Below are 15,627 nucleotides of genomic sequence, written 5' to 3'. Positions count from 1 at the left end.
GCATTTCCATAGATCACTTATATAACGATACACACACTCTTTAATTTAGGATTGCTGTACAGTCAGATGCAGCTGAAGGTCTCCTCCAACAGAAGCCAATGAAGAAAGGAGCAGATGCCCCACTACCACAGGTAACTGGCACTTTTGCCTGAAAACAATTTTTACCATTTATAACAGCAGCCCATGAGTTCTCTAAAAAGTAATCTAGTACAACATATATGCATGTTCGTATTTGTGTATCTATGTATGTGTTCTGTGACTTTGGAGCTGACCCTGTGTGATAGTGATTTTTCCCCATCACAGAGCACACTGTTGGCTTTGACTGGAAGGAGGGTCAATGACAGGTTGATGGATCCAGCACCCAGGAAGTCTATGAAGATGAGTACTGCTGACTGCAGGTGCAGTGTTGGAGCCTTATGTGGAGTAGGCAGTAGGACACTGTCACCTCTCTATCTGAGACTTACCTTGAGATGTGCTATAGTGGTGAACAAGACACGTGACCTATTATCAGGAACTTGGAAAACCAGAATTTGAATGACGATGTTTCAGCACTTCTCCATTTTTCCAGTAAAGAATGCCCAATGCTAGTAAGGACTATGTCCATGGCTTCACTCCCAATCATTCCTATGTTTTCTCTCCAGCAGCGGGAAAACAGGAGAGACATAGAATAGAGAATTGCATTGATGGAATTGTGATTTGTAGAATTTTTCCTCATAGTCCCTGCCTCCTGCTTGCTCTACAGCCACTCCAAAGTCTCTCTCTCCCCATAGCAAAGCGAATTCTTGTTATCTCACACGACCACTCAATCAATCCATCATTCCTGAAGCACCACAATCTGAAGATCACTCTGCAGATGTCGAAGAAACGCAAAGCAACAGACAGTGAGTGTGCTACCCCCCAAACAGGGCTGGACACGGCCGAGCCAGGTAAAGAATGCCATCCTCTCTTTCTTTGCTGGTATGCATGGACAACAGTACTGTTTCTGCACATTCGTAGTCACGTTTTCTTATAATAATGGATTGTGGAAGTCTATTTTTATATGGGAGAAGACATTAGTGGATGGAATTGGGGGACCTTAGAGGGGGTTGTAGTGGGCTTAAAAGCTAACAACTTTTAAAAGGAATGAAAATGGTGCGATCTCTCAGTCTGTGTAATAAATGCTTACTACTTTCTTATTTAGAAGACAAGTGATTTGATTGGTGTTTTTTATGTAGGTTTAGCCTGTTTTTACTTGTAGGCCTAAATATTTGTTAAGAGAACAGAGTAATGAGAATATGATGACGATCACTATGATGGTGCATGGATGCTTTTGCTATGACATTTATTTTTTTACAGCTATAGTGAAGAATTAAAATAGATTTTACAGAAAAAATTTTATATATATGGTAGAGTGTATAAGGTATCATAATTGGGTTTAGCTAGCAAGCAGTATAAATGGAGACTGTAGAAAGTTATGTCATGTACGTATTAGAGGAAGAGTAGAAAACAGTATTCTGATATATTTTTTGTCTACGACACACCTCCAGATTATCATGCAGATAAAGTCACTCTTTATGACTCCATTCTGTTCTATCAGTCTGGTATGACAAATTAAGTTTTCATATTAGTACATGTAATGACTTGATGGGGAGGGAAATATATATGTAATTGTTCTGTTTTTTCCCTTCACTCGATGGGCAAAAGATTGAAATATATAGATGCTCTGTTTTCTCAAAATGGATTCAATTTTTGACAGCGTAGATAAAACACCAGCTTTGTGACATACTGAATTTACTGTGTAATTTGCATAAATTACTTAAATAAAATAATTTGATACTGTTAGAACTAATTTGAGAAATGACACCAAGTCTTGACTCCTTCCAATAAGCTGCCAGTTCTCTGATGTAATCATTTAAAGAGATACTACTCTAATTTATGCGTGTGGTGTTTGTGCTGTAAGGGTAAGATGATGTGTGATGGTCATCACTGGTATACATAGATGTACTGCTGGCATAACTCACCATAGATGATAAGATGCCACCCAAATGTGCCGTATGGGCAGCCTAAACAGGTTTTCCCATTTATTAATGTTAAGGCATATTTTGCCACCACTTGATCGCTGGAGGAATGTGGTCAGCAGTAGAATGTGAAAGTGTCTGCAACACAGTCCTGTTCACTGATTGGGGTGTTCTTCGGTTTCTATACAATCAGTTAATAAGAACAAAATCATCAATATCATCCTGGTGATTGGTGAGGTACCTAAAAGTTTGACCCCATCAATCAAGTAATAAAAATATATCCCAGAAATATACTGTCATTTTCTGTAATGGGACTTCCCCCTTAAGCACTGATCAGTGAAATTGGGCATTAGGGCTACACATCTACTTTGTGAGTGGTACGTTGCATTGGCAAGGAGCTCATATGGCTATGCTACATTACATGATGAAAGTGAACGCAGTAATTTCAGCATATGTAAATTACAAAAAATCCAACACTATAAGATTTCTTGTGTCTTCTCTGCTGCAAACACAGCAACTTGCAGGTTGCCACATGATTAGGGATGGGCGGGCCAGTGGAAGTTCAGGTTCTGGTACCTGACCCAAACTTCCTCGAAAGTTTGGGTGCCAGAACAGTGATATCTATCTATCTATCTATCTATCTATCTATCTATCTATCTATCTATCTATCTATCTATCTATCTATCTTTCTATATATCTTTATAAAATTAATTATTTATTTTACAATGAGAGGCACTACTGCAAAATCAAGATGAGGTCTGCGGCATTTGCTGAAAACCAAACAGTTGTTACAACAGCATATAAATTGGGTGTTGCTGTGTTTATATTCCATATGATTAATTATTGCATACAAGTAATAAAACCGACAATTAGAAACAACCTTATAATCACACAAGTGTGTGTGCAGCATAACCTGGTGGGGGGCCCAACAGGCCTCAAGGGCCTCCTTGACCCAGAGGCATGCACCTTAAGTACTTGTCTGTCCCTTCTTCTAAGCTGTGTGCTATTACTCTTCTCTCTGATTGTGGCTCCTCACATGTAGGTTTCCTGTCAGGCAAGCAGTTCTGTGCCCATATGGTTTGGGCCTACAGAATAACATTGGGGCCTTTGTTTATTTCATAGCTTTATGTTGTATTTACATAATTATTTGATTTTGATTAAGGTTTTTTGTTTTTTTATATCCACTAGAGTACATTTGCTCTTTTAGCTGTCAAGAGTGAAATATCAATAATTCTAATACATTCCAGCCAATAATGTGCATAAAAAAACAACGAATGCCCTAATGCGTGGTATTACTGGACAACCTTCACCTGTTTACAATGTTGGGGCTAACAGTAAAGCATAGCAAGCCTTTTCCTTTGTTGGGATCAGATGTCAACTTCAATAGAGAAAATGTGACTGTTTTCAATAGTTGTCGATTATATTGTTCAATACCTTTTATGATTTATCAGTTCTTTGGACATTTCCATGTTTAATCAGAAGTGACAGAGCATAACACCTGTCTGAAATGCTTAGACACCTTGACTGGATTTCACTTACCAACTACAGCAAGTTTCTAGCTATGTATTGGCTTCTGCCCGCTATGCACGCTGGACTTCCGACGACCCACTGTTTTGACCAAAGCTATCCTTTTGACTATGTATGTGCTATTCTACTTGGTGCCATATCTTTACTTATGATTTGTCTTGCTCCTTTACCTTTCTCAACATAGTTTCTTTATATACTTTTCAAATATATCAAAACCCTACAAGAGGAGAAAAAGGGGTGTTATATGTAAACTCTGTGATCCAGTATGAGTCTTCTTCTTGGGGTCTCAATACCAGTTTTTTTTTTACATATTTAAGGTTATAACAATGTTGTTAGTGTGTGCCTCAACCATTTTTGATGCATTCAATTGTTATATTTGGCTTGGCAGCAGCTGCCTGACATTTGCAGCTATGTTTAACTTTTTTTCTACAAAAATTAATGGGTTGTATTGGATAGGACAATATGGCTTTATTCTAAAAATAGTGCAACACCTGTCCAAAGGCTTTGTGCGATATTGAAGATCAGCTCAATTCATCTCAGAGGAGTGGAGTTGCAATAGTAGACAGAACATAAGTGTCAGTAAGGTACCTTTTCTAGAAGAAAGTAGCAAAGTTTTTATAATCCTTTAAATTCCTTTTCTTCCAGTTGGCTCAGTGAAATGTCCTTTGCCTATTGTCAGCAAAAACTGGGACTATTTCCTACAGAAAGAAAAAAATAGTTTCCTACCTTCTAGCGGAGAACAATTTCCTAGGAAGAATTGTCTTAAGGCCACGTTTAGTATTTGGTCAGTATTTTACATCAGTATTTGTAAGCCAAAACCAGGAGTGGAACAATTGGAGGATTTTTTCATCCACTCCTGGTTTCGGCTTACAAATACTGATGTACTACTGACAAAATACTGAACATATGAACATAGCCTTATAGAAACATATGCACCACCTCTGCATTTTTCATCCTCTCCTGGTTTTGGCTTACAAATACTGATGTAAAATAGTGACTAAATACTGAACGTGTGAACGCAGCCGCAGCCTTAGGCTGGCGTCACACTAGCGAGTTTTACGGACGTATGAGAGGTGCAGAAAATACGGATTGCATACGGTACAATGATTCTCTATGGGCCAGCTCCTACCTGCTGTATTTTACTGATCCGTATTATACGGTCTTGTACGGCCGTAGAAAATCGCAGCATGCTGCGTTTGTCACCATATTGCGCAAACAAATCGCCAATGAAAGTCTACGGGGGCGAGAAAAATACGGGTTACACACGGACCATGCGTGTGACTTGCGAGAAATACGCACCGGTGTCAGTGCGGTGTACAGTAAAATCACACTGACAGGATAGAATAGAATAGGTAGAATAAATGATAAGCATAATACCCAAGCCCTTAATCCCAAAAGGGAATTAGGCAAACACTTCATACATGACTACAACATAACTGACCCCTAGCAATAAAGACTATGGTCAGTGAAAGTGCTACAATTGTAAAATCACTATAAATCTTTATTTCAGGTAAAAAATATGATACATATAACCACAAACAACATAGAACAAGGTGCCTACAACAAGACTACACATACATGGGGTCAACAGGAGCTTTGGTACATTGGTGATAATTACAAAAAAGTAAGAAATCCTGGCCAGAAAAACCCTTTAAGACAGTAAATTGCACAATAAATACTATGTGGACAAACAATAATAAGAAAACGTTCCATCACAGCATGTTGTGAATAGGCACATATGATTGAATGTAATCCCTAACAACTCTAATGAGCCCAACATGCCACCCTCATTGCTAAGTCCACATCTACAACTTACTGTAAGTGCATCGTTAGTAGATGTAACAAGATAAATTCTCCAGTACACTGCGCATCGTACATATTACCTGCGTGACCACCGCTTCCTGAAAAGTGCTCTGCCAAGTGGCACGCTGACCCTGAAAGCCCCGACGCGCGTTTCGCGTGTGCTGCTTCTTCCTGGGGGGGATTTTACAATTGTAGCACTTTCACTGACCATAGTCTTCATTGCTAGGGGTCAGTTATGTTGTAGTTAGGTAGAATAAATGTCTACACATATAATAGGTATATATATATATATATATATATATATATATATATATATATATATATATATACTAGACTGTGGCCCGATTCTAATGCATCGGGTATTCTAGAATATGCATGTCCCTGTAGTATATGGACAATGATGATTCCAGAATTTGCGGCAGACTGTGCCCGTCGCTGATTGGTCGAGGCAACCTTTATGACATCATCGTCGCCATGGCAACCATTATGACATCTACGTCGATACTGTGCCCGTCGCTCATTGGTCGAGGCCTGGCGGCCTTGACCAATCAGAGACGCGGGATTTATACGTCGATACTGTGCCCGTCGCTGATTGGTCGAGGCCCAGGCGGCCTCGACCAATCAGCGAATGAATAAACGGGACAGACAGACAGACAGACGGAAAAACCCTTAGACAATTATATATATAGATGTCAGTGAGACACATATATATATATATTTATATTTCATACAGCGCTAGATATCATAAAAGCCGGTAATTCAATTGCCGGCTTTTTCTTTCTCCTTCACAAACCCGACATGATATGAGACATGGTTTACATACAGTAAACCATCTCATATCCCCTTTTTTTTTTTTTGCATATTCCACACTAGTAATGTTAGTAGTGTGTATGTGCAAAATTTGGGCGCTGTAGCTGCTAAAATAAAGGGTTAAATCGCGGAAAAAATTGGCGTGGGCTCCCGTGCAATTTTCTCCGCCAGAGTGGTAAAGCCAGTGACTGAGGGCAGATATTAATAGCCTAGAAAGGGTCCATGGTTATTGGCACCCCCCAACTAAAAACATCTGCCCCCAGCCACCCCAGAAAAGGCACATCTGGAAGATGCGCCTATTCTGGCACTTGGCCATTCTCTTCCCACTCCCGTGTAGCAGTGGGATATGGGGTAATGAAGGGGTAATGAAGGGTTAATGTCACCTTGCTATTGTAAGGTGACATTAAGCCAGATTAATAATGGAGAGGCGTCAATTATGACACCTATCCATTATTAATCCAATCGTATGAAATGGTTAATAAAACACACACACATTATTACAAAGTACTTTAATGAAATAAAGACACTGGGTGTTGTAATATTTTATTAGACTCTTAATCCACCTGAAGACCCTCGTCCTGTAAAAAAGGAAAAATAAAAAATCAACAATATCCCATACCTTCCTTCGTTCTGGAACGTCCCACGATGTAAATCCATCTGAAGGGGTTAAATCATTTTACAGCCAGGAGCTATGGTAAAGCATGTGTGCTCCTGTCTGTAAAATGTTGTGAATGAATGGAACGCAGGGGAGTGTCCTGTAGTTACCTCGAGTCGCGGTGATGCTCCCTCTGCTGGATGTCCTTATATGAACTCGACCGTGGGAAAAGTTTTATTTTTCTTTCGAGGGTTTGTTATTTCACAGAAATGTAATGTCACCCTTCTTGTGTATAAATTTAAAAAGGCGGCTACTGTTTTCAGGCTGACATAATTTAAATAATTTTTTAGATTAAGTCTTGTGAAACAGCACTGGCTATTCCGAGAGTAGGGGCACTGTCTGAGACTACCAACATAGTAGGCTTCAAGTAGTCATCAAAGACAAGCAAAAAACCCCAATGGTCTATGTTCCCATGGAATGTATTTGCTGTGGACCTCTAGCAGCGGAGGTCCTGCAATGATATCCACAGAGGTATCATTGCGAAAAGTTACAGGAAAATCGCACATTGCAATGTTGAAGGACATGCTGCCTCCATTTTTACTACACAAAAGTGCACATTCTTCAATATACAGGTGCTTCTCGCAAAATTAGAATATGATCAAAAAGTTCATTTATTTCAGTTCTTCAATACAAAATGTGCAAATCATATATTATATAGAGTCATTACAAACAGAGTGATCTATTTCAAGTGTTTATTTCTGTTAATGTTGATGATTATGGCTTACAGCCAAAAGTCATTATCTCAGTAAATTAGAATACTTTATAACACCAGCTTGAAAAATTATTTTCAAATCCAAAATGTTGGCCTACTGAAATGTATGTTCCGTAAATGCACTCAATACTTGGTCGGGGTTCCTTTTGCATCAATTAATGCATCAATGTGGTGTGGCATAGAAGCGATCAGCCTGTGGCACTGCTGAGGTGTTATGGAAGCTCAGGTTGCTATGATAGCAGCCTTCAGCTCGTCTGCATTGTTGGGTCGGTGTCTCCCATCTTCCTCTTGACTAGTGTTGAGCGATACCTTCCGATATGCAAAGGTATCAGTATCGGATTGGATCGGCCGATATCCAAAAAATATCGGATATCGCCAATACCGATACCCGATACCAATGCATATCAATGGGACACAAAATATCGGAATGGTTCCCAGGGTCTGAAGCAGAGGAAACTCTCCTTCAGGCCCTGGGATCCATATTCATGTATAAAATAAAGAATAAAAATAAAAAATATTGATATACTCACCCCTCCGACGGCCCCGGCTTTCACCGGTCCAAGCGTCTGCCTCCGTTCCTAAGAAGGCAGAGTAAAGGACCTTCGATGATGTCGCAGCTTGTGATTGGTCGCGTGACCGCTTATGTGACCGCTCACGCGACCAATCACAAGGTCCTTCACTCCCTGCATTCTTAGGAACGGAGGCACCGCTAAGAGCCAGGGGCCGTCCGAGGGTGAGTATATCAATATTTTTTATTTTTATTATTTATTTTTTACATGAATATGGATCCCAGGGCCTGAAGGACAGTCTCCTCTCCTCCATACCCTGGGAACGATGCGCACCGCACACTTCCGATTCCGATTTCCGATATTGCAAAAATATCGGAACTCGGTATCGGAATTCCGATACCCGATATTTGCAGTATCGGAATGCTCAACACTACTCTTGACAATACCTCATAGATTAAGGTCAGTTTGCTGGCCAATCAAGCTCAGTGATACTATTGTTTTTAAACAAGGTATTGGCACTTTTGGGAGTGTGGACAGGTGCCAAGTCCTGCTGGACAATGAAATTTCCATCTCCAAAAATCTTGTCGGCAGAGGCAAGCATGAAGTGCTCTAAAATTTCTGTGGTAGACGGCTGAGCTGCCTTTGGTTTTGATAAAACACAGTGGTCCTTCACCAGCAGATGACATGTCTCCCCAAACCATCACTGGTTGTGGAAACTTCACACTAGACCTCAAGCAGCTTGGATTGTGTGCCTCTCTACTTTTCCTCCAGACTCTAGGACCTTGAATTCCAAATGAAATGCAAAATTTACTTTCATCTAAAAATATATATATATTTATGTCAGTGACACACACAAATATATATATGTATATATGTATGTATTTATATTACAGAGAGAGCAGAATAGGGAGCTATATATATCAGTCACAAACACAATTAGTATAGTGTGTGTGCAAATTAGGGAACATATATGTAATTAACAAAAGATATTTTATGGGAAAAAAATGGCGTGGGGTCCCCCAATAATTTATAGCCAGAAATAGCTATGCAGACAGCTGAAAGCTGATATTTGTAGCCGAGGAAAGGGGCCATGAATAGTGTCACCCACCCCCCGGCTACAAACACCAGCTCTCATCCACCCCAGAAAGGTGCATCTGTAAGATGTGCCAATTCTGGCACATATCCTTACTTTTCCCACTGCCCTGTAGCGGTGGCATATGGGGTAATAGTTGGGGTGTTGATTTTGTGACATCAAGCCCCAAGGTTAGTAATGAATATGCGTCAATTAGACGCCCAAAATACTAACCCCATATAGTGAAATAGTAAATAAAACACAGACACCTATTAAAAAATCCATTATTTGAAATAAACACACAGACTCCTTTATTGTTCTTAATTAAACCATACTTACAATATCTGCTAATTCCCAAAGCCCTCGATCTCCTGTAATAAACATAAAATAATAAAGCAACAATACTGTATATCCATACCTTTCCGTCGATGTGTCCCCCGCCGTAATCCATATCTTGGGATATACAGTTTGCAATCAGGATGGTGCTAATGTGACCGCCCTGACTGCAAACTACTTATGTTGCTGTAAGTTGCTACTTACAGAGAGCAATTCTTTATGTCATTTACAAATCATTTTCAAAGGAATTATTCTTCAAAACACACAGGTAGATAGATAGACATACAGGATATACACATAGGATAGGTAGACATACACAGTTGTGATCAAAAGTATAAATACTCCAGCAGAGTTTCTTGGCTTATTTTTAGAGAATATGAATGATAACACCAAAACTTTTTCTCTACTCATGGCTACATTATCAATTCCTTGGCTATATTTTTGTATCCCTTTTCTATTTTATACAGTTCAACTACCTTTTCCCGTAAATCCGTTGACAATTCTTTTACTTTCTCCATAACTCACAATCCAGAAACTTCAGTGTCTGGATGAAAGATGCAAGAGTCTGTCTTGATCCCAGAAACTCACTCAGCTTTTATGTACACACACTGATTACAAGCAAACAGGTCACAGGTGAGGAAGTTACCTTTAGTAGCCATTCAGACACATTTGTGTCAACTCATGTGAATGTTATCAGGCCAAAATCACAAGGGTGTGTGAACTTTTGATCAGGGTCTTTTGGATGTTTTGGGTTGTCATTATGATTTAAAAAGAAAAAGTAGTTTGACACTAAATGGCTTCACCCAACCAATAACCATGAGTGGAGAAAAAGTTATGGTGTTATAATTCATATTCTCTGAACAAAAGGCCAAAAAAGCAAAAATTCTGCTGGGGTATGTAAACTTTTGAGTACAACTGTATGTGTGGGGACTGTTACTCTGACGGGCATTGAGAAGCTGGAATTCAGACACTGCCATCTGCTGCTCACTAAGTATTGCCAACATATGAAAAGTTGAATTCCAGCATGTGGGCAGGTCACAAATCAGTCAGTGATGAGGCAGATTAAAGTGCTGCAGCAGCGAAGCTAGACCAGTGGAAGCCTTAGTTGGCCTTCAGAAATGTGAGCTGACATGGCGTACCTTGGCAAGTAGGTCTGACAAATCAGGGTATGTTTTTAAAAATCATTGTACAACCAAGTTCAGCACCTGGGCCATGCATGGAACGTGTACCAGCTTGCAGAGCTTTAAAGCCACCACCAAGTTATGCTTATTATCACACAAAACCAGACTTGGTTGGAGTTTCAGCGGGGAGAGATGCTGATTGGTCTGTTATTTTATCCCTTTCAACAGCTCGGTTGCATTGTGAGCTTTATCACCTAAACAGATGAGCTTCAGCAGAGCGTGCGGCCACTTTACCAAGGCAGTGCTGCAGACGTCCCAGCTCAGGAGTGATGGGGTGGCTAGTTTAGATGAGAAGGAGGAGAGACAGGAACTGGAATACGAGGAGACTGAAATCCTGATGGAAGTTGGGCCTGCTATTCTTGGTGTGTAAGATGGGTGATGTCTGAGCGTCTGACTCTGTCTCAGACTCCACCAGGCTAACCCAGTGTGCCGACAGGGAAATGTAGCATCCCTGTCCACAAGAACTTGCCCACGTGTCTGTGGTTAGGTGGATATTGTGTATCATGTGCTTATGTAATGTAGGGACGGCATACCAGGAAAAATAGTGTCAGCTGGGAATCGAGTACCGTGGGGCTGCCACCGCCAAGATTTAGTGAAAAGGACTCAATGCCCACAAGTTAAAATGGCAACATTTCCAGGGCTAGCAATCTGGTAATGTGGGTGTTTAGTATTTTGGATATTTCTGCTTTCTGTTAAACGTCTGCGGCAAGTGAACGCTGAGCGCTGGGACAATGAACTGGACACAGTTACTGACTGTTGTGTCTGTGCAACTGCAGGTTGTATGTGTTCCTCACACCTACTGGGGTGCTTGGCTGCCATGTGCTTTTGCATGCTAGTGGTGGTCAGGTTGGCAGCGTTCTTGTCTCTTCTTAGCTTGGTTTGGCTGATGCTGCAAATTACAGTTGTTTTGTCTGCAGGAATTTCAGAAAAAAACTGCAATACAGGGTAACACCACACCCTTGGCCTATTTTCTAGCCGAGTGGGGGGCTCTGCCGAACAGTTAATCGAGTTCTCCCTCTGGTCAAACCACTACCTCTACTTGCCTGTTTTTGTACTACGGATCCATCCCTCTCTGCACTGCTGTGCTCACTAGGCATGCCACCGTGCCAGGTTTGATCAGTGGCTTCATCATCGACCACGTCGTCTTCCAATTCATCAATCTGATCCTCTTTCTGGATTGCGATTTTCGGCTGACCTGATGGCAATTGTGCTTCATGATTATCCTCCACCTCTTCAGACATGAATTGACCTTCCCTAACGTGGCTTTCTCCTGGCCCTGGGTGCTCAGTTGTTTGGGCATCACTGCACTCCACCTCCTTATGAACCTCTTTAATGATGCATGTTGAGAGGCCTGACAAATTATAAGGGAACGTAAACATTTCTTCAGAGTGGCAAGTGATGGGATCATATGTCTTCTGGGACTCTTGATTGTGGGAGGAAGGAGGACCAGGTTGAGGATACAGAGGCTCAGCCTCTCGGCTACTGAGACTTTGACTGTGAAGAAGATTTAGTGGAACTGTATCATGGCCTTGGTGGGCACCACCACATCCACATCTCTTAACGTCACCCTTTCTCATACTGAATGCTTTATGCTTATGAAAAAAATAATTTCCTGGCTTTATTTTTAACAAGTACCCTCAAAGAGGTGTTATGTACAAATTCACTGTATCTAGCAATGTGTGGCAATTTTTTTTTAAATTATCAGCTTTATTTCACACGGCAACAGCAGAATTACAAAAATTAAAGGTAAATAGTCACGTTTGCATATCTCAGCAGGTTATTCGCCAGTCGCACAATGGCTAGATAAAGATACACTATTTATTAAACCAATAGAAAATTATGATTTTTTTTATATATACCTCTTGTAATAACTATTAGTACAAAAAGACGGAGCAAGAACATCCATAACAACATAGTTGTATATAAAAGAATATAAAGTTTATTACGTAATTACAACTCAGTAACATCAATATAAATACTGCAATGAGTGCTGTACGCACTCCGCACACACAGAGAGGCAACAAAAAGGGATATGATGATAGCCAAACACAAGGAGGGAAGGCACACAATATTATGCCCTTTTAACCCTTTTTAGCACTGGGATGCCTAGCCCAAAATAGTAATCACATACAGAGTCCTTCCGGTATCCCCTTCACATAAATAACAGGGCTGAAATGCAAAAAAATGCACCCTATATTAAATCAGGCTTACCCATCGTGATTGCTTGAAAAGGGTTCCCCCTCCTGGTGTGGCTCCCCTGGACGCGCGTTTCGCGTATTTGCTTTCTCAGCAGGGTCCCTGCTTTTTGCATTTCAGCCCTGTTGCTCTCCCAAATGTATGATACAGGGCCACCTGAGGGCCCTTACTAAACTCAGGTTTCACAACATCCGCTGGCACTCTGCAAATTTGAAGCAAGGGCCGCATAATGACATGGTGGTGGACATGGTGATGGCGGGCGAAGCCCAAAATTCAAATGGGCATATTTTAAATGGCATTGTAAAGGGATGGGGAATATGTATTCCACTATCTTACTATTTGGCATGAGGGAGGGTCCTCTCAAATGTAGGAGTGAGAACCCTCACAAATGTTAAAGGAAAAACTAAATTCAAAATGCTCCGTGTGAACATATGCTACAGGGGAGGGTTTTTTGCGTTATATACATGTAATTTGTCATGCCCTCAGCCGCAGGTCCGGTCTCTGCTGTGCAGGGAGACCGGCACCTATCACACAGCCTTACTCACCCTGTCCGTGGCTCCAGACGATCAGCGGCTTGTTTCTCTGCTAAGAACCTGCATCCTCTTGGAAGGTCTCCTGGAAATGCTCTTAGGAGCCGCGCCCCGCTTCCTGCACATACTTGAAACAGAAGGACACCTGATGGCTATTAGGGCTGTGTTATGATGCTCTGTGCATAAAAAGCACCCTCCCCTTAAGGGAGGTGCCTGGGCAATGTGTTCATTCTTTGGATTGTTGCCTCAGCTTCAGGCCACGCTCTGCTGTGCTCTGCACTTTACTTATGTCTCTATTTTCACAGAGTCTTCTTCTGGCGAATCCCATTCTGGACTCCTCTGGTCTCTCCAGTTCCCACTCCAAGTTGTCTTGCTTCTCCTCACGGAATCCTCCAGACCCTGCTGCCAGTGGGATCAACCTTGCTGGATTTCATGGAGCTTCTGGGATTGTCTCCACCAGCAGGCCCAAGTATTCTACTGTGTTGCTAGTTTGTCAGTACGGGTCGTCCTCTGGTCCTGGATTCGTAGCATTCAGGCCACCTGGTGTTGTGACGGGGGAATCCCTGTTTAGGGGTACACCTTGCCCGGTGCTCCACTACGTGGTACAGTGTTGTGATCCAGAGGTTCTTTCCCTCTGACACCTGTTTCCTTTTTGTTTTTACTTTGTTAATAAATATCTTTTGGTTTATGAGATCCACTCTCCTGTCTTTTGAGTATCGGGTATACAGCCGCCACTGCACCATCAGTGGTCTAGTGAGTCCACTTTACCTTGTCACACCCTGTGGGCGCTACAGTTTGCCCAGGCCATGGACTCTGCTCATACCCGATTCTCAGTCCAGAGAGAGCTAGCTGCGCTTTGTCAAAGCCAGGATCAGCTAGTTGCCTTCATGCAAACTCTGGATACCCGCTTATCTACTCTACAGGCTGCCGAGTCCACCAACGTGACCCAGCTAGCAGAGCTCCGTCTGGAATTCAATTGCCAACATGAGACGCAGACCCGCTTGTTGGACTACATGACCTCTGTGGATGACCGGTTAACTAAGGTACAGCATCCGACGGTTGAGCCCACCATGAGACCCTGTCCTCCTCGTCTCTGCAAGCCTCCTCGTTACTATGGTGACCCCAAGTTGTGCAGAGGATTTCTCAACCTATGCTTGCTGCATTTTCATTTTTTGCCTCAGCATTTTCAGACAGACATGGCCAAGGTGGCTTTCCTTGCATCTCATCTGGAGGGAGAGGCTTTAGCTTGGTTCAACCCCCTAATGGAGCGGAATTATCCCATCGTGTCTGATCTGCAGGTATTCTTGGACACGTTCCGCAAGATATTTGATGAGCCTGGTTGTGCCACATCTGCCATGGAGTCTCTCTTTGATTTGCAACAGGGCTCTCTCTCTGTCGGTCAGTATGCCATCCATTTCCGCACCTTGGCTTTGGAGCTCCAGTGGACCAATGAGCCCCTGGTCGGAGTCTTCTGGCGAGGGTTGTCTGGAAGAGTCAAGGACGAATTGGCAGGCAGGGACCTACCCGAGACTCTGGATGATCTCATATCTCTCGCCATTCGGATTGACCTGCGTCTTCAGCAGCGCTCCATAGAGAGGCTTCTCGAGAAGCAATTTCCTCATCCAGCGTCTTCTTCACCAAAACCTCAGTTTCCGCTTTGTCCTGCTCCGGTCTTTGAGGATGAGCCCATGGAGCTTGATCGCATGAAGGTGAAGAGGAATCAGCAGGAGGAGATTCCCACTAGGAATCCATATCGTTATGGTGGACGCTCCACTTCCGGTCAATGTAGTGGAACTGAGAGGTCAGAAGAACTCTTCTGCCTAGGAAAGGTAAGGGAGACCTCCCTAGGTGAGAATGACTCTTCTCTCCCACTAACCATATCCATACAGGTGATCTTCGGGAAGGTGCGGTTCTCCAAGATGGCCTATCTGGACTCTGGATCTGGTGGAAATTTCATCCAGCAAGCTGTGGCCAGGCGGTTCGGGATTCCAATTGTTCCACTGCAGCGGTCCTGGTGCATCACCTCCGTAGATGGTAGACCCCTGAAAGATGCCATTATCAGTATCACCGAAGAGGTGGAGCTTCTAATCGGAGCACTCCACAGGGAGAAAATTACCTTCTATGTGTTACCAAATCTTTCTCCACCATTCCAACCTGTTCTGGATTGGCGGTCTGGAGATGTCCTTCGATGGGGTCAGTCTTGTCACGAACACTGCCTCAAACCAATATGGCCTGGTTCTACCCCACGGCCTCCGGCAGCTTTACCCGGGTTACCATCTGCCTACTGGTCCTTCGCAGA

The 15,627-nt window shown here is 42.4% G+C and overlaps 1 protein-coding gene across 2 annotated transcripts in view; it reads left to right on the top strand.

Moving 5' to 3' along the window:
• The first annotated feature begins 573 nt into the window (after positions 1 to 573).
• PDE10A (phosphodiesterase 10A) overlaps positions 574 to 15,627 on the top strand; it is a 519,247-nt gene continuing 504,193 nt past the window's right edge. For both annotated transcript variants that reach the window (XM_077289174.1, XM_077289173.1), the window contains exon 1: positions 574 to 926. In XM_077289174.1, coding sequence (XP_077145289.1) covers positions 575 to 926 — 352 coding nt within the window. In that variant the 5' untranslated portion in view covers position 574. The remainder of the gene's footprint in view (positions 927 to 15,627) is intronic.

The sequence above is a fragment of the Ranitomeya variabilis genome, chromosome 2 (assembly GCF_051348905.1).
Source record: "Ranitomeya variabilis isolate aRanVar5 chromosome 2, aRanVar5.hap1, whole genome shotgun sequence".
In the NCBI taxonomy this organism is placed as follows: domain Eukaryota; kingdom Metazoa; phylum Chordata; class Amphibia; order Anura; family Dendrobatidae; genus Ranitomeya; species Ranitomeya variabilis.
Note: the sequence above shows the minus strand (reverse complement) of the source record. Positions and strands in the feature narration are given on the sequence as shown.